Here is a 26,905-nt window from a genome sequence, read left to right as displayed (position 1 = left end):
GTATACTCGCAAGAACTCTTTCAGGCAAAAGGTAAGGGAATGTGTCAATCGAATGATGTGTTCCTTCTATTTATAAGAAACATAAACCTTCCAAGCGTGAAACCCAAGAGTCGCCAATCAAACCCGGTGGAACACGAAATGTTCCAACTCTCTAAGAACGTGTGCTATAATGGCTGCAACCACGAAACGACATTTCGGCACAAACGATGTTTCGGTTCCGAAACGGCCGCAACGGTCCAGAAATACCAAAAGGGTGCCGTCATCTCTTCCGAATCCACGTAGTACAACCAAGGAGTGAGTAGTCAGATTTCTCTCGGGTTGACAGCGGTCATAATCCGTCTGTCGAGCTCGACAGGGGACGACCCCGACAGACGGAGGGACTAACTCTATTGCTCAAAATCTGACCACAACGGTCAGACCGACCAACGCCCCGCTCACAGACGGTAAGGCAATAAGGATCGACATGGGCTGTTCCGCACCTTGCCCTCACGACTTTCGTCGAAGCAGTAAAGAATGACCTCCAGCAAGTAACCGAGGAGTGTGAGGCATAGAGAAGCGTCGGACAGAGCACATAGCTGGAGGTCCAGGGCTGTATATATAGGAGGGTAAAAACCTCTCACAAGGGGGGCTTTTGCAGAAAACATCTCTCCTATTCTCCATCTATCTTCTCTCCATAACTTCGATAAAGATAAGGAAAAAAGAGGTAATCCTCATCGATCGATGTAAAATGTAACATGTTCTATTCCACCGATAAATGAGAATAATACTGGAAAGTTTCGATAAGATCGTTTATCTTCACTTCTTTTAATATGTTGTTCTCCATCTAGCTCATTGATCTGGAATTCATTATGAATGACTAAGATTTATCCCATCATTTTATTTGATTGATTTGTTCAAAAAGGTTGCAATATCTTTTGAGTCAAACAGATATAATTTAGTACTAGTTAGGGGTTCAATTGAATTTAGTATTCCGACACGAAACATAGATGAAGGGACAGCTCGATGCATAAAGCATTCCGCATTCACGCAAGTTTCGAATGTAGGCAACCTACCATATTGCAAACATTAATGGCTGTTGACATGAAACATAGATAAATATGTGAAAAATTACAAAAAAGATTTATCCAGTGTTATACTTTGATCACAAGGTGAGTGAAAAGAACTTTAATGATGGAAAGATCAAGTTTAAATTTTGATGGCCCCAGAATAAATGATTCATGTAACATATATAGTTGGACCTTAATCACCCTCCCAGAAGCAGCAGGCTCACCAAAATCATCCATTTCTGAGCTGTCTTTGTTTCTTCCTTCTTCATATCTGTAGTCAACATTCAATAACTTAAACTGTGAGTACAATTTTGTGGGTCATTTTCTTCCTGTCCCATTTCTAGCATTTAGTAAGGTACCTATCATTTTCATTAGGTTTACTATATAATTAGCTACATGTTACTATTAAAATTTAAAACCTTCAATGTGGGTGCCGACACAGTCGTTATAAACGGTAATAACTCACAGAAAATTGCATTTTTTCTGTTTTAATGACCTGCTATATCCGTATTACTAGTGTACTAATAATAACATTAAATGGGTGACCTTAACTTCCAAGAATTCCTTTTCTGGTTAGAAGAATACCGTTGGAATCATCATTTTCAAATTCCCAAAATCCAACAGCTAAATTCTCTCACTGTTTATACCTACAGAAGAGCTGTTGAAACTGACCATCCAAATCCTATTCTCTATTTTTTCGCTGATGCTTTCCAGTGTTTTACAGATAAAACAACTCCCCTTCTATTCTGGTCTTTCCAAATTCAAGAATTAAGCTTGACTATTGTGAGTTCTCTCTCTTTTTTTTTTTTCCCTTCCTCTATTTAGTTGATAAAGGTAGTGTTCGAGCTAGCTTAGACATATATAGACTATTTTATGGGTAAGTGTTATCTTTTTTATGTGCCTTTTTTAATTTCATGTGGATCGTGAAAGAATGCTGTTTTGCATATCAACTTGAAGTATGGGAGCATGAATGCTCTGCTTTTACATGTCATTACCAATACCAATATGATTTCAAGCTTTTGGCATCACAAAATTTGGTTTTGTTGATTGTCTTTTTGTTAGGAAATGCAAAATTATAGGCATGTTGCTTAACAAGGCCCCTTTGTTAATGCCACAAAAAGAGGAGTGCTTTGTTTGTGGGCAGATGTAGTACTCGACGAGTTCAATTGAACCCATAACTTTTGATATGGAGTATAAATTAATATATAAATATTTCGCTAAAATTGCAAAAATAGTAAATACGAAACTCATCACTTTAGAAATATAATGGATTCAATGTTAAAAACCTTAAAAGTTGAACCAATAAAGTTTAAATCCTGGATCTGACTCTCCGTTATAGGTGTACATCAGTGGTACCTAATGCTTTTTAGCATAGAATTCCATCTCTTTCTTTGAATAAAGGAGGAACCATTCAACTTTTGCTTTTACTTTATTGTATCTTTTTTGCTTTCTGGGGATCACTTTAAAATGTGGGGATCACTCTCTTCTTTTTCCCTTTTGTGACACTCTTTAGCATTACACTTCCTTAGTCTAGTATACTTTCTTTTTAAAAATTGATAATTCTATCAACAAAACATAATTTCCAATGCATAATATACCAGATTTGCTCTGCTAGCTGGTTAACTGGGCCTGACAATACTCTATCATTGTTATATGCCAATTTTACTTTTCCACATTGAAAAGGTCATGAGCACCATTGAAGTCTTTCAAATTTGCTGAAATAATGAAGCTTCAACTTTTGACTTGATGCTACATTTGTTTTATATGTACAATATCAACTCCTTATTATGATGTAAGTGATATATTATCTTTATGTTCCTAAATCTTCTGATTCTGGTTATCTTTTATATATAAGTGGGCATCTTTTTTAGGACTATCCCAAGTCCATTATTAAAGGCGATGCATTGCATCTTCCCTCCGATTATACACATAAAATACTGGATAAAGAGTAAAATCTAGAGTGTATTCATTCTATAAGAAATTCTGATAATCCATATGTTTAGAGAAAGACTTTCAAGTTTTCTGCTCTTGCTTTATAATGAACAGCTTATAGGAATTTAAAAAAAGCAATTGGCACCTTGCTTTTTAGGGGGGTAACAATAGAAAAAGAATGACTTTATTGCCAAAAAGGACTTTAGACCAAAGTATGCAATAAATCTTCTCTCCCCACCCATTCCAAAATCTGTCTTCAGTGAGTAGTTCAATCAGTATTTGTCATGGTTGTTGCCTCCTTGATTGATCCATTTTCAATATGAAACTGAAGTTTCCTTTTCATGCATATCATATATAGGTAAGTGACTTTATAGTCGGTTCACTTGAGTGTCTTAGGCATAATCTTGGTTTAATTTTGTTCTTTCTTTCATAGTAACCAATGAATTTCTTACTCTAGCATTCTCATTCTTTGTACTTGTTTAGCTGATACTGCTTCTTGATTATATAGTTTTCTTGCACCTGAATATGTTAATGTTTCTTAAAGTTCTTGTAGCAAACTGATTAATCTTCCTTCCACAGTGGCTAAGGGGCTGCTTCCTCTAAGAGGAAACCAGCTAATTTGTTTCATGCTCTTCAAAAGTGATTAAGCAGAGAGGCAACAAGTGAAGGGTTGCTGCAAGTTGAATCTTGATTTAGCATGTTTGCGAGCCAGATCAGTAAAAACATAATGAAACTCCAGCCTTTACTGGCTGCTGTTGCTTTTCTTATTCCCTTGCTGTCAATTTTTCCTCATGTTATAGCTGATCTTGATTCCGATAGACAGGCTCTACTCGAGTTTGCAAACTCTGTTCCTCATATCAGAAAACTCAACTGGAATTTGGCTCTCCCAATTTGCAAATCTTGGGCTGGTATCACTTGTAACAAAGATGGAACCAGAGTTATTGAAATCCATCTACCTGCTGTTGGACTTTTTGGTCCTATCCCCGCTAACAGTATAGGCAAGCTAGACGCTCTCAAGGTCCTAAGTCTAAGAGCCAATTATCTTAATGGAAGTCTTCCTTCTGATCTCCTTTCAATTCCTTCCCTCCAGTCTGTCTACCTTCAGCATAATAACTTCTCTGGTGATATTCCTGTTTCTTTATCTCCTCGACTTGGTGTACTAGATCTATCTTTCAACTCTTTTACTGGAGAAATTCCCACCATGATCAAGAGCTTGTCGCGATTATCTGTGTTGAACCTACAGTTCAATTCATTGACAGGAGAAATCCCCAGCCTTGACACCCTCAGGTTAAACCGCTTGAATTTTAGTTACAACATGCTAAATGGCTCAGTGCCCAACTCCCTCCAGAAGTTTCCACTTTCATCATTCGTGGGAAACTCTCGTTTATGTGGGACACCTCTAACTAGCTGTTCCTTGAATTCTCCATCACTTTCTCCAGCAGCAGATAGCTTATCTCCACCTGAAAGACCAAAGACTGTCAACTCTAAGAAACTAAGTACTGGAACCATCATTGCCATTGCAGTTGTGGCTTCTTCGCTGATATTTCTCCTAGTTTTAGTTATCTCCTTCTGCTGTTTGAAAAAGAAAGTAAGTGACAACACTAGCACGATTAAAGAAAAGGTGGCACTGGCTAATGGGGGAAGGAGCGAGAAGACTGAGGACTTTGGAAGTGGGGTACCAGATGCTGAGAAGAACAAGTTGGTATTCTTTGAAGGTTGCACTTACAGCTTCAATTTGGAGGATCTTCTTAGGGCTTCCGCAGAGGTTCTTGGTAAAGGGAGTTACGGAACAGCTTACAAAGCTGTCTTGGATGAGGCGACGATTGTGGTGGTGAAACGGCTGAGGGAAGTAGGTGCTGCTAAAAAGGAGTTTGAACAACATATGGAGATTGTTGGAAGGGTTGGGAGGCACCCTAATATTGTGCCACTCCGCGCATATTATTATTCCAAGGATGAGAAACTTCTTGTTACCGAATACATGCCTGCTGGTAGCTTGTCAGCCGCCTTACACGGTATAATTTACTTCAAGCTTTGATTTTCGATTATCAGTAATTATTCATACTTTTTGCTTTAATTTTACATAATCTTGATAATGAGTACAGGTAATAGAGGTATTGGAAGAACTCCACTAGACTGGGATACAAGATTGAAGATATCTCTAGGAGCAGCGAAAGGAATTGCCCACATCCATATTGAAGGTGGTGTAAAATTTACTCATGGGAATATCAAGTCCTCCAATGTACTTCTAACAAGAGACCAAGACGGATGCATTTCTGATTTTGGCTTAACACCTCTAATGAACTACATACCATTTAAGTATAGGTGTGCTGGTTACCGCGCTCCAGAAGTGATTGAAACGCGGAAAGGGACACAAAAATCCGATGTTTATAGCTTCGGAGTTTTGCTCCTTGAAATGCTGACAGCCAAATCCCCTATCCCATTATCAGGACATGATGAGGTAGTTGATTTGCCTAGGTGGGTGCGGTCTGTTGTTAGAGAGGAATGGACTGCTGAAGTTTTCGACATAGAGCTGTTGAAATACCAGAATGTTGAAGAAGAAATGGTGCAGATGCTTCAGATTGGACTTGCTTGTGTAGCAAAGGTGCCTGATATGAGACCTAGTATGGGAGAAGTGGTTAGAATGATTGAAGAAATTCGACAACCAGAAGGAGAGACAAGGCCTTCCTCTGAGGACAACAGGTCTAAGGACTCTAATGCACAACCCCTGATTTGAACCTAGTAATTTAATAAGTTGGTTTTTTTATTCTAGAGTAATTTAAGAATGCAATTTATCTCCATTGCCAGCTTTTGCATGTTCTTGGACATATAAGTGCTTTTTATCTTGATGCTATATCCTGTTCTGGCCTCTGTAGAAACTCATCAGCTCAATATAAATGAGAACCTTTGTTTTTCTTTTAATTTTTTTCTCTCTCTATTTTGGCCTTTATCTTTATCTTCCTTTATTGGTTTTCCATCAAGACGGCAATGCTAAGGTAGAAATTTGCAATTGTAATAATTAGATCTTAAATTGTTAATGTATCTTTTTGACGCTCTAGGTTGGACATAGCACACCCAAATACACTAGATATACTCCCTATTTCATGATTTAAGTCTAATCACCTTAAGGCTATTATTAGTTTGACCACGTATCAAAAAATCTCAAATTTTTCAAAACGGAACATTCATGTCCCCTCCCATTCTCCTTCTAGATAATATTGTCAATTTATGCGTTTGGATAACCAATTTCACTCTCGATTAGAGACTCCATTATGGACTCTAGAACCTTCGTATGAGCTAAGAGAGAAGGAGACTTGAATCTGAGAGAATGAATTGTTGTATTTTTGATATCTCAAAGGGAAAGTATATATACACGTGGATGCAAGGCCACTAACTAACTTCAACTACTTGACAACTAAGTTAATCAACTAACTAATTAACTAACTAACTAAACTACTCAGAAGTATATACAAGAATGAAGTTAAATACAGTGTTATCTCAATACCCCTCTTCACACCGAACTTGTTCAATATCTAGAATGCTTTACGCCAGTGAGGGCTTTAGTGACGAAATCTGCTAACTAAGCACCAATATCAACATGATGGAGAGAAATCAACTTTTCTTGGAGCTTATCTCGCACAGTGGCAATCGACCTCGATATGTTTGGTTCGTTCATGAAAAACAAGATTACGAGCTATGGGTAAGGCAGATTGACTGTCACAAAAACATTGAGATTGGTTTAGGATAAGGAATAGTAAGCTCATCAAATATTCTGCACAACCAAGTTAGCTCTCCAACAATCTTTCTCAAGGACCTATACTCTGCTTCTGTTGAGGATAAAGACATTGTTTCTTGTTTCTTAGATTTCCAACGTATTGGACTATTGCCTAGCAAGACCATATATCCTGTGACTGACCTCCTAGAGTCCGGGCAAGCAGCCCAGTCTAAATCACAATAACCCTTCATGTTACAGTCAGAGTCATTTGATAGAAAAATTCCAAGAGTTTGATCATTCTTCAGATACCTAAGCAAGTGGAAAGATGCTTTCAAATGTGGCTCCCTGGGTCTTGCATGAACTAGCTAAGATGCTGCACACTGAAGGCTATGTCCAGTCTGGTATTGGTGAGGAAATTTAATTTTTCTACCAATTTTCTGTAGTAGGTAGGACCTGGCAATGCTGCTCCTTCTTTGGCTCTCAACTTTTCCTTTGGATCAAGGGGAGTAGAGAGTCTGCTGTAAAAAGACAGTCATATTCTTTGAGTAAGTCTAGTGCAAACTTTCTTTGGAAAATTATCACACCATCACCTGTGTAAAGAACCTCCAAATTAAGGAAGTAATGCAGCTCTCCGAGGTCCTATATCTTAAATTGATCATGCATGAAACATTTGAGTTGAGTAATTTCTGAAAGATTTGTCCTACTGATGATAAAAACATCTACAATATATAGCTATATAAATGGTAGAATGATGTATTTTCTTGTAAAAGAGTGAGTAGTCATTAAGAGAGTATACATAGTACTTTGAACAAAGAGCCTCAGGCCTCATTCATTTGTCTGAATCTTAATCATTCAGATCTCAGACATTAAGTGTGTTTGTTTTTAAAGTCTGAATCTTAACTATTTAGATCTTAATCATTAAGTTTGTTTGTTTTTTTACTTCATAATCACTTAATGGGTCAGAATAGGTCTGTATGATTAAGAACTATAACAGAGACTTAATTTCATCAAGATGCTATCATCCATATTCATTATTAACTGCCGCCACCGCCTACCATTATCAACTACCACGATGCCACCACCACCACCATAATCAACCACAACCACCACCACTACCATCACCCTCAAACATAGCCGCCACCATTATCGACTATCACCACCCACCATTCCCACCGTCCCCACCACCATCATTCTCAACCACAATCAACACGCATCCACCTCAACTACCACAACTAACCACCACATCACCATCAACAACCACAACCGCCAATATCCATCATTATAACCTACCACCACCCACCACCACATTCCTCAATTACAACTACCACCACCACCCGCCATTATTAACTATCACCAACCACCACCACCATCCTCAATCATAATCGCCACCACTACCAATCACCACTAGCTACTACCCGAACCACCACCATCAATCAAAACTACCACCAACCACAGTCTCTAATCGGGATTCACCCATTAGCCATCACCACCAACAACTATCATATTCTAAAAAACTATATATTTTATTGATAGAATAGTAGATTAATTAGTACTCATTTGAATTTTATTTTTTTAAATTTTCAAATAATGATAAACTTTATACATTCAGATGTTAAAAATCAACAGTCTTAATCATTTAGTATTCAGATCTTGATACACTTCTTAATATTTAGATGTGTATTTAGATTCAGATGTCTTAATCTTAATACAAATCTTAATATTCAGATGTGTATTCAGATTCAAATGTCTTAATCTTAAAAAACAAACGAGGCCTCAGTCAGCTTAGAGTGGCACATTTGCTTGCCTGTTTGAGGCCATATAAGGATTTGTTCAACTTGCACACTAAACCTGGAGACTTGATCTCTAGCCCTGGTGGCATTTGCATATATACTTCCTCGTGGAGGTCTCCATGAAGGAATGCATTATTCACATATAACTAAAAGATGTGCCATTGCTTCTTCACTGCAGTAGCTATAAGAGCTCTCACTGTTGTCATTTTTACCACAAGACTGAAGGTTTCTGTGTAGTCTATGCTAGGCTGCTGAGTATACCCTTTTACTACTAGCCTAGCTTTGAACCTCTCTATTGTTCCATCAGCTTTGTGTTTTATCTTATATACGCACCTGCAACCAATGGCCTGCTTGCCGCTTGGCAGGGGCACTACATCCCAGGTATGGTTTGCATGTAGGGCTTCAAACTCCTATGTCATTGTTGTTTGCCAAGCAGGGTTAAGGGCAGCTTCCTTATATGAAGATGGTTCAAAATCATTATTGACATTCATTACAAACAACTGATTATCAAGGACTAAAGAATCAATAGAAATATGACTATTTAAGGAGAACAAAGCATTAAGGGAGGTGGAAGTGGCCGGTGGATCAGTAGGTAGAGAAGTAGAGGTTGTTTTCAATTGAGGTATGGAATAGACATAGTCCTGCAGATGAGCATGTAATTTGTGTTCTCTGCCAAACCTTTTGAGCTCTAAGATAGGTGAATCATTTTGCGGAATGGGATCAAATAGATTTTGTGGAAGGATCTCAGGAGAATAGGAGTGTGGTGTCTCTAGAAAAGAAGGTGCAGAGTGATCAGGTGAAGGTTGATCATGTGCAACTCCAGGATTGTCTAGGCTTGGTGAATTGTCTGTAGTGGGCTGAGATACAGCAGTGTGTAAATCAGAGATGAAAGGTATTGAGTGAAGAGTTAAGGGAAAAGAACCTGCAACAGGTGACACAGCAAAAGGGAAAGATATTCTCATGGAAGGTTACATCTCTGGATATGTGGATATTTCTAGTTTGCAAGTTCAGCACCTTGTATCCCTTGGTTTCAAAGGGATATCTAACAAAGACATGAGGCACAGTTCTGGGATCAAATTTGTCCCTATTTATTCTTGGTATAGTGGGGAAACATAGGCACCCAAAACTTTTCAAATGGGAACAGTTTGGTTTCTTTTTGTATAGGAGTTCAAAGGGGAATTTATTCTTGAGGTATGTGGTAGGCAGTCTGTTAATGAGGTAAGTAGTTGTTAAGATGCATTCACCCCAGTATTTTACAGGTAACTTTGATTGAAATAAAAGTGTCCTAGCTGTCTCAAGAAGGTACCTATGTTTTCTCTCAACCACACAATTCTGTTGTGGTGTGTGTGAGCACGTGATTTTTGCCCGACTAGAAATACTCCTACAAAATTAAAAAATAGTTTTTTCTAAATTACTTTCGTTTTTATAGAATTTTGTAGGAATTTCTTGTTAATTGTTTGCAGTTAGTTGCATTTTTGTGCACATTTAATAATTTAAAATTATGGAAAATACCCTAAAAAAATGTTCAAAATGTCATGCATTGCATTTTAGGTTGTTATTTGCATTTTTAAGGTTAAGTCGTTAATTAATTATTTTATTAAAACAAAATTCACAAAAATAATATTGATTTTTACATTTTTAGTTTTAGCGTTAAAATTAGCAATTTTCTTTTAATTTAAGACTGAATAATTATGTAAATAATATAAATAGATAGTTATTTAAATTTTACAAATTAAGATAATTTAGTACCTAATTTAGAATTTAATTAAACTAATTAGATTTTTAAAAATCAAAGAAGGGGGGGGGGGGGATTCTAGTAGGCCTTGATCGGACTGGGCCAATTTTAAACCAGCTCAATCCCACACACCCAGTCCAAAACTGCCCAAGCCCAATACCTAATCCGGTCTAGTCCTTCACTAAACCAAACGGCACCGTTTTGGTGCCAATCAATCCCAGTTGTTGATCTTTACAAAATCCAACGGCTCGGAACTCCCCCTCCCTTTAATATATAACTGTCCTAGCGACCCCCTACCCCCTCATTTCGTCTCACACCCTCTCTCACATCTCGCTATCTAACCACACCTCAAACCCTAGCCGCCTTACCACCATCCGCCTTAAGCCGCCTCTAGAATTCGCCTACGGCAGCAGCGACGCCTGAAACTACCCAAAAAACCACCCTATCCTCTCCCCTCACTCTTTCTAAACCTCACCCTATCGATTAAATCCCCAAAACCCCCATGAAAACCAGTAGATCTTGAAACTAAAAAGAACTAGAAACCCTAGCTCCACCCTGAGTCGCCATCGGAAATCGCCTACGGCGGAGGCGACACCCCAAAGCCACCCAAATTCACTTCACAACATCCCCTCACTCTCTCAAACCTCACCATATCAACCAAATCCCCAAAAACTCTACCAAAATTGGTGGATCTAAGATCCAAAAATTCCAGAAACCCTAGCACCGTCGCGAGAAATCGCCTACGGGGGCGGCAAAGCCTAAATCTGCCCAAAACCCTACCATATAACCCCCAAACCCCCTAGAACCCTATTCTACCCATAGATCCCGAAAATACCCCATCAAAAACCCTAGATCTTAGATCTTGGTTTCCTAAACCCTAGATCTGCTTTCCCTCCTTTTTTGATCCACCTAGTTCGTATAATAATCCTCGTGCCATATCTCCCAACAGGGATCTCAAATTCCAGATGGGTGTATTGGCACGAGGGTTTTTAGCAACTAGATTCCATTTTTGCCAAAACAGTTCGATATAATTTCCTTTTCCTTTTTCCTATTTTTTCTTTATCGTTATTATTATGTTTTTTATTTTTATTTTTTAAATTTTTTTCTTTTATGTTTATTTTTCAGTATTACTGTTTTTATTTTGTTTGATGTTATTTTTATTTATTTAAATTAATCAAAATAGGACTACTGTTGTTTTTATTTATTTACTGTTTTTATTGGGGAGTTGTTTAGGAATTGGGCTTCACTGATGTGGCCCATTCTACTTGGCTTAGAAATTGGGCCTGTCTGATAGACATGCCCATAGCCTTGTTAAAGCTTAAAAAGCCCGAGGTCTTTAGACCAAGAGTCACACGACTCAGGCCCAGAACCAGTCTGGTTCTAAGGCAATTCCAAGGCCCTTAAGGGTCAATTTTGGAATCTTAAGTTTGAATTTTTTTCAGTAAATGTTAAGAAACTTCTAGAATAGGGACAAATGTCCCAAGCTGAGTAGGAAAGGATAAGGATAGATCCCAAATATCCAGAAATTGGATGCTGGCCATATTTCTGTTTCGGAAAGATGCCTTTCCTTAATTTTAGGGAATGCTGGCAGATTCCTTTTTGGTACCCTAATCCTTATCCCTTTTTACTCCCTCACTCTATATAAACACTCTTTTTTCTTCATTATAGAGGGACCTAGACCTACACACATAGAGATTGACACGAAAATACACATATACACACAGAGAAAATTCCCTAAAAAATACTGATTCTGCACTGCTTTTGAGTCTCTTTCCTTCATTTTTAGCAAAGAACTCCTACTGGTTTCACATTTTGGCTGGGATTTCTGAGTTTGAATTTGAAGCTGTTTTTGTTTTCCTGTTTGGTATTCTTGCTGTTGCTTTTGCTCAGATTTTTCAGAGACTTATTTTTTATCTTTCTGTTTGTTTGTTTTTTGTTGCTATCAAGGTACTATTCTAAACAATGTAAAGGTTTAATCTCATTGTTATCCTGACTGTGAATTTGTTGTTTATCAAGAGTAATGTTTTGTTTGAATATGGTCTGGTGTATGGTTTACATTAGTGCATGAATCATGTGGTTTAAAGTTGTTTAGTTGGAAGTTATGTGTGAACCCATGTAGAACTAGTCATTTACACTGTTTATTCTATTTAAGTTATATTAGCATTATGTTAAAAATGTTCAGGAAATTGCAAAAAGTTGTTTAAGCTTCATGTGTTCATCTAGAAGATTTATACATTTGCATATAATAGAAGAAGAAAAAACAGTATTTTCTTTTAAGAAACTTGTTAGAATAGTAATAGGTAGATTAGGTCATCATTAAAGAATTAATCTCATCATTTAGTTATTAAGTTAGTCCTTTTTTTATCTTTCTCGTATAATGAGTTAGTTTGATATATTAATAGCTTTACTCTTTTATTCAAAACAATTAAACATAGTAATTCCAATTCGTTAGTTTCTGGATCATGAAAAATTGGGTTTTACAAGCAAACAGGACAGTAGGCCATAATACATTTTCAGGCCCAAACCAATTGGGTCTATGGAATTGTATTCAAGGTTTCGGCTAATAAATCGAGCTGATAGTTTGATTAAAACATTTACATTCTAAAGCTTCAAATACATAATAATTTTTAAACTTATCACTTTAGCATAGTGTTAACATAAGAAGTAAAAGACTTAGGTAGAAATTATCGAATTGAACCAGATTTTGATTTACTTTACTCACGTCTCATCCCCCCCTCCCCCCCCTATTTTGCATACTGTTTTAAAAAGGTAACTCAAATATAAGTAAAATCCTATAATTGCCATTACAAAATTGTCTCAAATTCGTTCGAATAAACATGCATTGGGCCAGAGTCATTTAGACTCAGTCAGGCCCAAGTTTCTTTCGAATTAAATTCATTAGCTAGTCCAAATAACGGACGATACACGTCTTTGGCCAGAGTTCATTTGTATTCAGCCTTTATCAGGCCCAAGCTCTTAAGTACGAGCATGTTTGGCAGCTAATACACAAGCTACCCTTCAAACAAATGTCTCACATAGTATCGAACATGTACACCTAGTTACATGACATAGGGTACTAAACTTAGAGACATAACCATAACTATAGGTATACTTATAATCGAACTAACTAGTACAATCATGTACACGCACGCGTGACTTAGTCGTGATGCCAAACACAAACCAAGGTACACGTTCGCATGACCATGGTCAAACATTCTTAGTAAATAAAACGCCTTAATCAAATACTCGTAGAAATGCTTTTAGGCGCGGCTTTTAAACTACTATCATGATTGCGTACATGTTCACATGGCGTGATTGCGATTTTTTCAAATAAATTCAAAGTGCGCATTACGCGACTTTGACCAAACTTTTTTCTTAAATAAACTAAGTGTTGTGAACTGTATACACGTACGCGTGACATGATTCTTGACGCATCAAACTAAAACGAGTATACGTACGCGTAACTCATCTTAAGATAATTCTTTAAACACGAGTTATCAAGTGATGAGTAGCGGTAAAAGGTAAATTAAACATAGGTCCTAAAATGAGTAATTAGATAAAATAGGCCAAGTATAAATTGCTAATCGATCGTGCTAAAACCACAGAATTCGGGAGTGCCTAACACCTTCTCCCAAGTTAGCAGAATTTCTTACCCGGTCTTCTAGTTTCGCAGACTTTAAACGGAATCGAATTTTCCTCGATTTGGGATTTAAAATAAATCGGTGATTTGGGACACCATAAAATTACTCTACGTGGAGACTCTGATTAAAATAATTAATATCATTTTGATTATTGTCACTTTAATTTGAAAAACTCCCTTATATCCCCCTATCGGGACAAAGGAGGTGTGATAGTGTGTATGGACAAGTTCTCTGGTGAACAGTGGCTTGGGTCTGAAAGAAGGAATTTGCTTCTGTACTGGTGAGTTCCAAACCATTATCTGACCTTGTTGACTTAATGGTCAAGTGAGATTGGGTCTTAACAAAGGAAATGAATGCTTTAAGAATCTGTAGGGCATTGCTCTTACTAGACAAAAGATAAGTCCACGTGGACCTGGTGTGATCATCTACCATAGTTAAGAAGTACTTGTAATTGTCATGTGTGGGGACATGATAGGGTCCCCACAAATTAACATGCAAAAGGTCAAAAACTTGTTTAACATAGTTTGTCTAGCCATGGGGCATATAGAGTATAGAAAAGGTTGTCTAGTAGAAAAAGTAGCAGGGATAGTGATAATGCTTCTCATTTTGGCAAAGGGAACATGGCCTAATCTATTGTGCCACAATACATTAATATCACTCTTATGAGATAAGAAGGAATCACAATCAGGTGTTTTATTGCAGATGGAATTATTTACATTTGAGAAGGAATGACTCTATGAAGCACTGTGATCTTAAATACTAAAAGAAGATTTTATAAGCTATTTACATCACAAGCATGGCATGAGGCAAGAAACAAAGATGAAACAGATGTAAAATCAGCACAACATTCTTCAAGCAGAGGGAACACAAGAGATACAACTCATCCCTGATCTTACCAATCTCCAGAGGCCTCTTCATTGTAGGGGCTTGCAGTAGACAACAAATATTAGTAAAGGCTATTAAGGATTAAGTTATGCAGTTGATCGCTGCCAACTCCGCACCGCTAAAAAAAGTAGCGAGAGAGGGTCGCAATAGCTTTTACCCGATTTTGGGTCGGGATCGAATCAACAGAGATCTAGGATTGGAATCGAGTATCTATCTAGTTGAGGAATGCGTGTATGCTCTTAATTGGTCTTCTATTCATTTTTGGATTTTCTTTATTATTCTATTTTTATCAAACTACTAATTGAAAATGCAACTAGATTATGCTAAGAGATGAATTGCTACAAATGGTATCTAATAGTTTAAAAAGGCACTAGGGTAGTGACTTTCACCTAGGTGGCTAATTGACTGGTAATTGCATCCAAAGCAAGATTGACATGATTGGGAAAATATGTTATAACCGTTGCTCAATGCTACCCACTCTACACCTCTCGGTAGAAAGAGTGGTTTTGCCCAATTGACTCTCTCGAGATCAATTGGGTATGCATAATTTCCCGAGCAACTAGGGTTCAAGTCGGGTAATTACTCTCTCGAGGTTTAACCCTCTAATTGGGACTATCAAATCTCTTGAGTCCATCCCAATTCCTTATTGAGTCAATTTTGGAGACTTAGGCTCTCTTTCTCAAGAAGAGCCCAAGTCTACTAAACACATATTAGTGTTTGCAACCACTAATTCATAACTTAAACCATAAAATTGACCCAAATAACAAACACCCATAATCAATCTAAACATAAATTACAACACTCATTAATTAACCACACTAGGATTGAGCCACAACCCTAGCTAATGGGTTTAGCTACTCATGCTTGAAGATAAAATCAGAGAAATAGATGAAGAAAAAGACATATTAATTAAACACTAAAGAAAATACAGAGAATCTATCGTTAGAGTTAAGCTAAAATGCCCAAAATGGCTACAAAATAGATTCTCACGAGCGCAACTGTTGTTCTAAAATAACTGATTACCCTAAAAATGGAAAAAGGTTCTATTTATACTAAGCTGGAAAAACTGGACAAAAATGCCCCTGCGGGGTCAGTGCAGGCCACACAAAATGGACTGCGGCCGCACTAGGCTCTTGGTCTTGAAGTATTGGCTCTCTGAACTCAGGCTCCGCGGACCGCGCAAAATGGACCGCGGCCGCGGAGGTCTCCAATGCGGTCCGCACAATAATGACCGCGGACCGCGATGACTTGAACCTTGGCATATTTCATCTCTCTGAACTTCTCTTCCGCGGACCCACATAATGGTAGTGCGACCGCGGAGCCTTCACCGCGGACCTCATATAATGGAGTGCGGCCGTGTTGCTTGAAGCCTTAATTTCTGACTCTCTGAATCTCTCTAGTGCGGACCGCATAAAGAGTAGTGCGGCCGCACTAGGCCTGTTCTCCTGAGTTTTGCCTTGTCTTAGGTACTTGAGCAGGTTTCACTCCTTTTGAGCCAATGTTTGACATTTCATGACTTTGTCGATCAAACCTGCAATCAATCACAACTTATGAGCCTTTTCGGACTATTTTGTAAGAATTTATAATCAAAGCATAAGCAAGAAGGAGCATGGAACACGTCAAAATCCCTAGTTATCAACTCCCCCAAACTTAAGCTTTTGCTTGTCCTCAAGCAAACAAAATAAGACCCACCCCTTAAGGGAAAATCCAAGATCATATAGGGCTTTTGTGGAGTCATTGTGAAGGCTTTTGGTTCAGGGTAGGAAATTGGTGTAAGTGGGTTCCATCTTCCCTTAAGCACTTCTTTTGATTCATTTGGCACAATTCACTTGACTCTTTGAGTCATTTTACCTCTTTCCAAGGGGTTAGAGAGACTCATTGTCACTCTTTCTTATGCATTTCAATTCTTTTCTCCCTTTTCAACTTTCCACACCTTTCTTTCTTTTACTTTTCTTGAATCCCCTTTTATTCTTTCTCACATTGAGCATTCTTTTTGTCTTTTTGCTTTTCTTTCTTTTTCATTGCCTTTCCTTTTCTTCATTTTTGTGCCTTATACCACTTTGTTTTCATCCTCGTCTCTCCCTCCAAACTTATACTTTTGCCATGTGCTCAAGGAAAGATCGGGTGCCGAGAGAGGGTATCTTTTAGAACGGGTATAGGCTTGTAACATGGTTCTTGAAAGAAAAAGGTCTAAGGCTCAAAAGGGTTAACTAGGGATCATATCATTGGTAGGCTATGGAATTTGTTCAACTATCATTTGGATCAAGGAGAGCCTATAATCACTTCCCAAGTCAAATTTCACTTAAGATTTTGCCTCAACAAACATTCAGGGCAAGTTCTAGACCAATGGCTCGGGACTTGGACTCGCAATTCGATTTCTCACCACACAAGCTAAGGGATTGCTAAAGACATCGAGTCGGGGGCCCACAACGACCTTAGATACGATTTGAGCACACAATGGTCCGAAAAACCATTTGATGATTGTCGGTCAACACAAGAGTCTCAAGGCCATGACTTTCACCATCCTAAACACAACAATTTGTCTTTGACCATGGGATCAAAGGCAAATGTGCTAGGCCTAAGTGAAGCTTTGCTTGAGGTACCCTTAACTACAAACTACCAAAAACAAAAATAAAAACGGACTCAAACCCTTAAAAAGGTTGTCACGCCATCTATCATTGGGAAGAGCCACCCGGTTCACACAAAACTCCACCTTTGGAAAGAACCGTGGCATTAAGAAAACCAAAGGCTTATTAAAACGTCCAAAACAAAACAAAAGGCTACAAGCCTATATAAGAAGCTAAAAACGAAAAAAAATTGCGAAAATAGAAAATAGAATGAATATGTACAATAGGGGATTTGAATATACAACGGGGAATGAATATATACAATGATGTAACTTCATATACAGACCAAAGGAAAGATAAAAAAGTGCGATAAAAGTAACTAAATGTAAAATTATATACAAACCAAATGAAAAGCAAGAAAGTATAAAATGAATCAGTATATATACAGTCATCCAACAAAAATATAGGGCGCACCCCCTCAAATAAAAGCTGGCATTGTCCCCAATGCCAACTAAACCAAATAAGTACCAAAAATAATAAAGAAAGGATATGAAGACTCCCTAAGCCTCGTCTGTCTGCATAGGATCATGAGTGGTCCCTGGGTCCTCTGTGTGCTCGGGAACCTCAAACTGGATCCCGGTATCCTGCTGCTCAGCTGCTGGGACCTGGGCCTGGACCTGGACGGGCTGTGGATCTGGTACATCCTGTGGCTGACTGGAGGAAGCCTCCGGTGGGTCCGCCAACTGGATGATGGCATCATCTGCTTTCGGGATCTTCCTCCTCTTCTTTGGAGGCCTCTGTGCCTGCTCTGGCTGTGTATCTGCTGCTGGCACTGCTGCTGGAGCTGGGTCCTCAAACAACAAGTCTAAAGGCAGGTGGTCTACCTTCAGTCTATCCACATCCGCCTCAGCTCCTTCACGGACTCCCTGGAGGCCCGTGTCTTGCGCAGCTTCTTGTGCTCCTTGGCAAGCTCCTTTAGAGCCTTGCCATGTGAATCCACTGCCTTTGCCAAATCAGCCTGGGTACTGAGGATCTTCTCTTGGTTGTCAAGTATCTTCTTCAAGGCATCCTCTATAGACTGTAGGACCTGTGCTGGCTGAGGAGCCGACTGAGCTGCAATGGTGGAGGTCAAGGTAGACAACTTGGACGAAGCAGTATACATCCAGTTGTTTAGACTCTGAAGCATTTGGCTCAGCTGGTGGGCAGTGATAGGATGGGCCCGGGAAGATGGAATCTCCGGGCCAGCTGAGGTAGAAGGACCTGGAGGAATGCCAGCTGAAGTGGAAGGTCCGGGAGGCATATCTGCAGTAGTGGAGGCAGGCTCAGAGGGGGCCTCTACCACAACTGGCTCTTCAGACTGGCCAGTTGGGGCAGAAGCAGGGGCTTTGTAGTTCTTGTCCTTGGGGTTGTCTGGCCCCTTCAAACTATACCATGAGAATGGAGTCGTAGCCTTGACCTTGATATCAAACGGTCTCTTCTCTACCTTCAAATCTCTAAAGTACATGGTCAGGGTGTTTGGGAAAGGGTAGTTCCGGTCGGTCTCGGAGCCCACAAGAGAAATGATGCGGGACATCACATTTCCCACATTGATGGGGTACCCTGCCATGATGGAAGCAACTAGGACAGCCCGATGGAGAGGTAGAGTCTGATCATGGGAAGTGGGGCCTAATCGGCTGCATACAAACGTCTCCCAACCCCTCGCCTCGAAGTTGAGGGTCCTCCGAAGTATCTTGACCCCAGCGGTCAACCAGTCAGGAACTCTCCCCGGGATTGCCAGGAACTGAGCTAACCATGGGCGGACCTCCTCGCCCATCTCCATATTTGCCATGTAGAGGGACTCATCAACATCAGTGAACCCCAAATAATCATTTAGAGACTTCCCGTCTAACATCACCTTTTTGTTTCGAACCTTGGTCACTTTGGAACCCTTGACGATGTGGGCCATATTACAGTAAAATTCTTTGATCAAGTGTTCATTTGCCTCCACGTAGTCATCTAGAAAGTGCTCCCACCCCACTCTCATTCTGAACTCTCTCTACACATTTGGGTTGTGGGGTAGAAGGTCTCTATCTATGAAGCTCCTTTCTAAAATCAGTTTTCTTACCGGCCACCACTCCCTGAATTTGTGGTATGCCACCTGGCTCACGAACCTGTCTTCCCACACTTCGGGTTTTCTAGTACGGGCAACCCCCCCCCCCCCACCTCGACGTCTCACCACCCTCCGGTACCTCCTCATCTCCCTCATCATCTCCCTCACCTCCGCCTGCACTCTCCCCGGATAATGAAGTTGTGGGGGAGGTGGAGTCATTCCCACTACCAGTTGTTGAGCCCTCAGATGAATTAAAAACGACATTAACTGGCATTTGGATAGTGGGTGATGGTGGAGGAGAATCATCAGTCAATCTGAAACTCGTGGCGATATGAGTTGGCACCAAGTCTGAGGAGATGTCTTGGGATGACACTTACTCACTTACTTATCACAGGCTCTGTCAACTGCCTTAATTGCTTTTCTCATCTTCTTTATATTTTGACGAGCCTGGGGAGTGAGTTTAACCAATCTCTGCTTCCCTCCCCGAGAGGAATCACCTCTCCCGGGTTGTTTTGAGCCTTTACCTCGTAGTTTAACCATTATCTGCAAACACAACATCTAACATTGTTAGTATCAATAGAAGCAGTGAAACATATGTGCAGAATGAATTGCAGAACAGAAGCAGACAGTTGCAGACACAGTTGCAGAACATGGCCTGTGCGGACCGCACAAAATGGAAGTGCGGCCGCACTGAGGCCACCGCGGACCGCACAAAAATGACCGCGGTCCGCACAGGTCTAAGGTCCCAATAATAAGCTCTTTGAATCTCACCACCGCGGCCCGCACAAAATGGTACTGCGGCCGCGGTGGGCCAGTGCGGACCGCACAAAATGTAGTGCGGCCGCACTGGGCTTAAGGTCAACTTTCAGTAAATCATCCCGCACAAACACGACCGCGGTCCGTGGAGGGTGCCCAAATATGGCACTGAGTTAGGGTTCTTGGGTTTTGCATTTTAGTTCAAGTTTTCAGCTAGATATTGTCCCTACTCAATTACCCAGTTAAATGCTCACCAAGCACACAAAATTTAACAATTAAACTAAACTAACCTAAAAATTGAAGAAATACGGGAATGAAGAAGGATTACAAGCTACAAGAAATGAAACTAAAATGAAATTAAACAATTAGACTAAAAGGAGTTAGGTGAACTGTTACCAGAATTTGAGCAAGAAAGAATCAACACAAAGCAACGATTAATACAAGCAGAGAGAACAAGGGTAAAGGAAGTTGAGGTCTCTTTATAGAAGCTCCATCCTACCTACCAGCGCGGTCGCACAAAAATGGACCGCGGTCCGCACTGGGTTTGTTTAGAAGAAATTTGAGAAGGCAACCTCTGCGGTCCGCACAAATAGGCCGCGGCCGCAGAGGTCCACCGCCGTCCGCACAAAATGCCATGCGGCCGCGGTGGCAAACTTCAGAGAGTCCTCCAGTTAGCCTTCACTAGTGCGGACCGCACAAAGTGTAGTGCGGCCACACAGGCAACTTCAGAGACTAATCATTTTCTTCACACCGTTTTGCACTGCATCAACACAATCCTTGCAACATCTCACAACCAATTAGCCCAAAAATCAATCCTATACTACAAAGAAAATCAAAGAAAACAAGAAGAAAAAGACATAGGTTGCCTCCCAAGAAGCGCCTGATTTAACGTCGCGACACGATGCGGGTTACCATTACATCATTAGAAATGAACAACAGCCACCACATGGCTATCATCAAACTTCCCAAGATAATGCTTGACACGGTGCCCATTCACTCTAAAGACTTCACCATTTTTATTCTTCAAATCTAGAGCACCAAACGGGGTCACACACACAACTTCAAATGGCCCACTCCACTTGGATTTCAGCTTTCCCGGGAACAACGTTAGACGAGAGTTGAATAAGAGCACCAAATAACCAACTTTGAACTCCTTTCCACGAGTATATTTGTCATGAAGGCACTTCATCTTGTCCTTATACAAGGACGAATTAGAGTATGCATGAAACCGGAATTCATCAAGCTCATTGAGTTGTTCAACACGAAGATTAGCTGCAACATCCCACTCAAGATTAAGCTTCCTCAAGGCCCCCATGGCCTTATGCTCCAACTCCACTGGTAGATGACATGCTTTACCAAACACCAACCGATACGGTGACATGCCAATTGGGGTCTTGTAAGCGGTCCGGTAAGCCCATAGAGCATCATCTAACTTTTTAGACCAATCGATCCTATTGGCATTGACAGTTTTGGATAAAATGCTCTTGATCTCCCTGTTAGAAACTTCAACCTGGCCACTTGCTTGAGGATGATAAGGTGTAGAGACTTTGTGGTTGACACCATACTTGGAAAGCAAAGCATCAAAAGCTCTATTACAAAAATGCGATCCTCCATCACTAATGATTGCCCGGGGTGTACCAAACCTTGTGAAAATGCTCTTCTTTAGAAATGCTACTACACTCCTAGCTTCATTGTTGGGCAAGGCCACGGCCTCAACCCATTTTGACACATAATCAACCGCTACAAGAATGTAAGTGTTCCCACACGAGCTAACAAAAGGGCCCATAAAATCGATACCCCATACATCAAAGATATCAACTTCAAGGATTGTGTTTAGAGGTATCTCATCTTTCTTCAAAATTCCGCCCGCTCGTTGACATTGATCACATCTTTTCACTAGATCACTTGCATCTTTGAACAAGGTTGGCCAATAAAAACCACAACTCAAAACTTTCGAAGCCGTCCTCACCCCTCCATGATGGCCACCATAGGGGGAGGAATGACAAGCCTCCAAAATACTCAATTGCTCTCCCTCCGGGACACACCTTCGAATCACCCCATCCGTGCAAATCTTGAACAAGTATGGCTCATCCCAATAGAAGTCCAGACTATCCCGTTTGAGCTTCTTCCTTTGGTTAGAAGAGAGCTCACACGGGATGATGCCAGTCACAATGAAATTAGCAATATCCGCAAACCATGGCATATCACACATTGACACAGAAAGTAGTTGCTCATCGGGGAATGTATCATTGATCTCCAAGCCATCACACGGCCTTCCTTCCTCCTCCAAGCGGGACAAATGATCCGCAACTTGGTTCTCACTACCTTTCCGGTCCACTATTTCCAAATCAAACTCTTGAAGAAGTAATACCCATCTCATCAACCTTGCCTTGGTGTCTTTCTTGGTCATCAAATACCTAAGGGCAGCATGGTCGGTATGCACTATGACTTTGGCCCCCATAAGATATGGCCGAAATTTTTCCATGGCGAACACAATATCCAATAACTCTTTCTCCGTCACCATGTAGTTCCTTTGAGCTTCATTCATTGTTTTGCTTGCATAGTACACGGGATGAAACATTTTGTTCACTCTTTGACCTAACACTGCCCCAACCGCAACGTCACTTGCATCGCACATGAGCTCGAAAGGCAAACTCCAATTGGGTGCGGTAATGATCGGGGTAGTGGTCAACTTGTGCTTAAGAAGTTCAAAGGCCTCCATGCATTTCTCATCAAACACAAACTTGGCATCTTTCTCTAGCAACTTGCAAAGGGGATTCACAACCTTCGAAAAATCCTTGATAAACCGCCGGTAGAACCCCGCATGCCCAAGGAAACTTCTCACCCCTTTGACAGAAGTGGGGGAAGGAAGCCTTGAAATCACCTCAATCTTGGCTTTGTCTACTTCAATCCCATGCTTAGAAATTTTGTAACCCAACACTATGCCCTCTTCAACCATGAAGTGGCATTTTTCCCAATTAAGAACGAGATTTGTGTCTTCACATCGGGCCAAGACTCTATCCAAATTTCCCAAACACTCTTCAAATGAATCACCAACCACACTAAAATCATCCATAAAGACCTCCAAAATGTCTTCCACCATGTCGGTGAAAATAGCCATCATGCATCGTTGGAAGGTCGCCGGAGCATTGCACAACCCGAACGGCATCCGGGAGAAAGCAAATGTACCATATGGGCAGGTGAATGTGGTCTTCTCTTGGTCCTCCGGAGCAATTAAGATTTGATTATAACCCGAATATCCATCCAAAAAGCAATAAAAGGCTCGCCCCGCAAGACGATCAAGCATTTGGTCGAGGAATGGCAACGGGAAATGATCCTTGCGGGTCACTTTATTTAGCTTCCGGTAGTCCATGCAAACTCTCCACCCGGTAATGGTTCGAGTGGGAATAAGTTCATTGTTGTCATTTGTCACCACGGTCATCCCACCTTTCTTCGGCACACATTGCACCGGAGAAGTCCATGAGCTATCAGAGATTGGATACACCACACCCGCATCTAGCCACTTGATCACTTCTTTCTTCACCACCTATTGCATTGCCTCATTGAGCCTCCTTTGATGTTCTAAGGAAGGCCTTGCATCATCCTCCAAAATAATTTTGTGCATGCAAAATGCGGGGCTTATTCCCCGAATATCCGCCAGAGTCCATCCGATTGCCCTTTTTCGCCTTTGAAGCACCGCCAAAGTGGCCTCAACCTGCATGTTAGTAAGGCAAGAAGAAAGAATAACTGGTAAAGTTGAATTAGAGCCCAAGAATTCATACCTGAGGTGTGGAGGAAGTGGCTTCAACTCCAACACTGGTGGCTCCTCAATTGATGGTTTGGTTGGTGGAGTTTTCCGATTTTCAAGATCCAAAGACAATTTTCTCGGCTCATAGGAATAAGAGCCCATCCCATGTAATGCATTGACACACTCCACTCTGCTTGCATCATCATTGACATCAAGATTTAATAGCATGGCCTCAAGGGGATCCTCCACGTTAATCATAGCACTTGTGTCATCCACGATCACAACTGTGACAATGTCCACAAATGAGCACACCTCGGTGCTATTGGGTTGCTTCATGGATTTGCAAACATGGAAAACAACCTTCTCATCCCCCACTCGAAAAGTTAGTTCACCCGCTTCAACATCAACCAATGCCTTCCCCGTTGCAAGGAAAGCTCTCCCTAAAATAATTGGGACCTCATAGTCCACCTCACAATCCAAAATCACAAAGTCCGCCGGCAGGATAAATTTTTCCGCCCGGACAAGCACATCATCGACTATACCCAAAGGACGTTTAATTGATCTATCTGCCATCTGTAATCTCATGGAAGTTGGCCTTGGTGGCCCAATACCTAGAGTCTTATAAATTGAGAAGGGCATTAAATTGATGCTTGCCCCAAGATCACATAAAGCTTTGGCAAAGTCTGCACTACCAATAGTGCAGGGGATAGTGAAAGCACCAGGATCCTCTAATTTCGGGGCCATTGAATGTACTATGGCACTAACTTGGTGGGTCATCTTGATAGTTTCACAGTCCATTGATCTTTTCTTTGTAACCAAATCTTTCATGAATTTAGCATAACCAGGCATTTGCTCCAAAGCCTCCACTAAAGGCACGTTGATGGATAAGCTCTTCATCATGTCAATGAACTTTTTGAATTGATTCTCACTTTTCTGCTTGGCTAACCGTTGAGGATAAGGCGGAGGTGGTCTAGGCAAAGGTGCCTTGGCTTTGGGCACCACCGGCTCGGGCATATCAATTATGTGCTCCCTAGACGGGTTCACGGCCTCTTGAGTTTCCACCTCGGCCTCATCAATGTCAATCCTCACATCATTGTTCACATTGTCATCAACCACATCTTCAACTACCAAAGGAACATCATTTTCCCGCAACTCAACATCATCATCAACAACTTGCTTATCTTTCGAGGCATGCACATCACCACCTCTCCCACTTCTTATAGTAACCGCCATTACATGATTGTTCCCACCCTTTGGATTCACTACCGTATCACTTGGTAGAGCACCCTTAGGGCGAGTATTCAACGATTGAGAGATTTGGCCTAATTGCACCTCCAAATTCCGAATAAAGGTATTGTGGGAAGCCAATTGAGCATCGGAATCTTGGTTCTTCTTCAGCATTTGTTCGAACATCATTTCTATTCTTCCCATATCATTACCCAAATAACTAGGACCCTGGGAGAGAAAAGGAGGTGGATTGTTCGGTTGTTGGTACATTGGGGGCCTTTGAAAGCCTTGCCCCCGATTTCATTGGTTCCCATTGTTCCATCCACCTTGATTATTATTGTTGCCCCAATTATTGTTATTACCATTCCAATGCCCTTGGTTACCTTGATTGTTGTTCCCCCAATTACCGCCTTGGTTGTTGTTGTTCCAATTACCACCACCTTGTTGTTGATTGCCCCAATTTCCTTGGGGTCGCCATTGTTGGTTTGAAGAGTTGCCTCTATTGCCTTGATAGTTGTTAACATACTGTACCTCTTCATTTTGCTCATCATACCCATCATTTTGAAACCCATCACAATCATCATCAAATTGCTCAGAATTCCCTTGATTTTGTTGCCTTCTTTGCCTTCTCTTGTTGGTAAGCAAATTAACACTTTCCATAGCATTCACTTGGCGAGGGTTTTGGACTTGTTGCAACTGTGCCTTAGCCAATTGATTCATAGTAGTTGTCAACTCCGCTATAGCCTCTGTCACGTCCCAAAACCGAGGGGCGCAACCGGCGCTCGACCGGGTAGCCCCAGTCAAGCGGACATGGGTGCCTTTCCTATCCCACGTGTTACCTCGTGTTTTCATTACTCATTAATCAAAGGAAATAGCCATTTATGATTTAAACACCTTTTTACAAAATATCCATAACATACATGGTTACTTAGCGCGGTTTACAAGTTACATCGCCCAACATACAAAGTACATATTTACATAAGTTCACAACCCACATTTCCTGTCTACGGAGCCTCTAAGGATACAAAAGAGTGATACAATACTTGCCGGTAACAAGGCTCCGGCTATACCTTACACAAATACCAAAATAAGACTCCGGGAAGAAAAGCGGCATGAGCCACGCAGGGCCCCGAAAGGAAAGGGGCTCACTAATACAGCTGACGGGAAGTGAAGGAGTGCTACTGTCGGTGAACTGGAGTACCTGCTATAGATCCACCTACAATCATAACACGAATGTTGCGCCCCCGGCAAAAGGGACGTCAGTACATTTGAATTGTACTGGTATGTATGAACAAACTTTACCCCAAGTAAAATCAAACAATACACAAGTAACGAACAGTAATAGAATCAACGATCAAATGCACTTGAAAGGAACAACCAAAGCCAAACAAGTTTCACAATCTCTCCTTTTCCCCTTTCAACATCATTTCATCACATCAATGATTTCACAACTTTCACAACTTATCACCACAACCCACACCTTATAACTTCATGTTGCGGCGCGCAACCCGATCCCACAGGACAATCACATTTCACACAACAACAATAGTTCACAGTTCAATCGCATGGCTTCAGGCCATCCTGAATATTATTTCACAACAACAATAACAATTTCACAGTGAGTTTTCATTAACCTCAATACCATTTCCATCATATACAACAGTCCGTATACAATTTAAGTCACAACGATAATTGCCCACGACAAGTCACATATGATATTACCGCAGTTGTTTCAATTGCATCAATTACGATCTCTTTCCACCGTTTGTTACACAAC

General features: G+C 40.6%; 1 protein-coding gene across 3 annotated transcripts; it reads left to right on the top strand.

The window, feature by feature from the left end:
* The first annotated feature begins 1,738 nt into the window (after window positions 1-1,738).
* LOC109243501 (probable inactive receptor kinase At5g58300) lies at window positions 1,739-5,897 on the top strand. 3 transcript variants are annotated; one of them, XM_019410446.1, is made up of 3 exons: window positions 1,739-1,829; window positions 3,558-4,990; window positions 5,081-5,897. In XM_019410446.1, the coding sequence occupies exons 2-3, from the start codon at window positions 3,676-3,678 to the stop codon at window positions 5,710-5,712; spliced, it is 1,947 nt and encodes a 648-aa protein (XP_019265991.1). In that variant the 5' UTR covers window positions 1,739-1,829; window positions 3,558-3,675; the 3' UTR covers window positions 5,713-5,897. The 3 variants fall into 3 exon arrangements, with proteins under 3 accessions (XP_019265991.1, XP_019265989.1, XP_019265988.1); XM_019410444.1 differs by lacking the exon at window positions 1,739-1,829 and adding an exon at window positions 2,546-2,838; XM_019410443.1 differs by lacking the exon at window positions 1,739-1,829 and adding an exon at window positions 2,923-3,336.
* The last annotated feature ends 21,008 nt before the right edge of the window (window positions 5,898-26,905 follow it).

This window comes from Nicotiana attenuata, unplaced genomic scaffold (genome assembly GCF_001879085.1).
Source record: "Nicotiana attenuata strain UT unplaced genomic scaffold, NIATTr2, whole genome shotgun sequence".
NCBI classification, from domain to species: Eukaryota; Viridiplantae; Streptophyta; class Magnoliopsida; order Solanales; family Solanaceae; genus Nicotiana; species Nicotiana attenuata.
The sequence above is the reverse complement of the archived record's forward strand: the minus strand, read 5'-3'. Positions and strand labels throughout refer to the sequence as shown.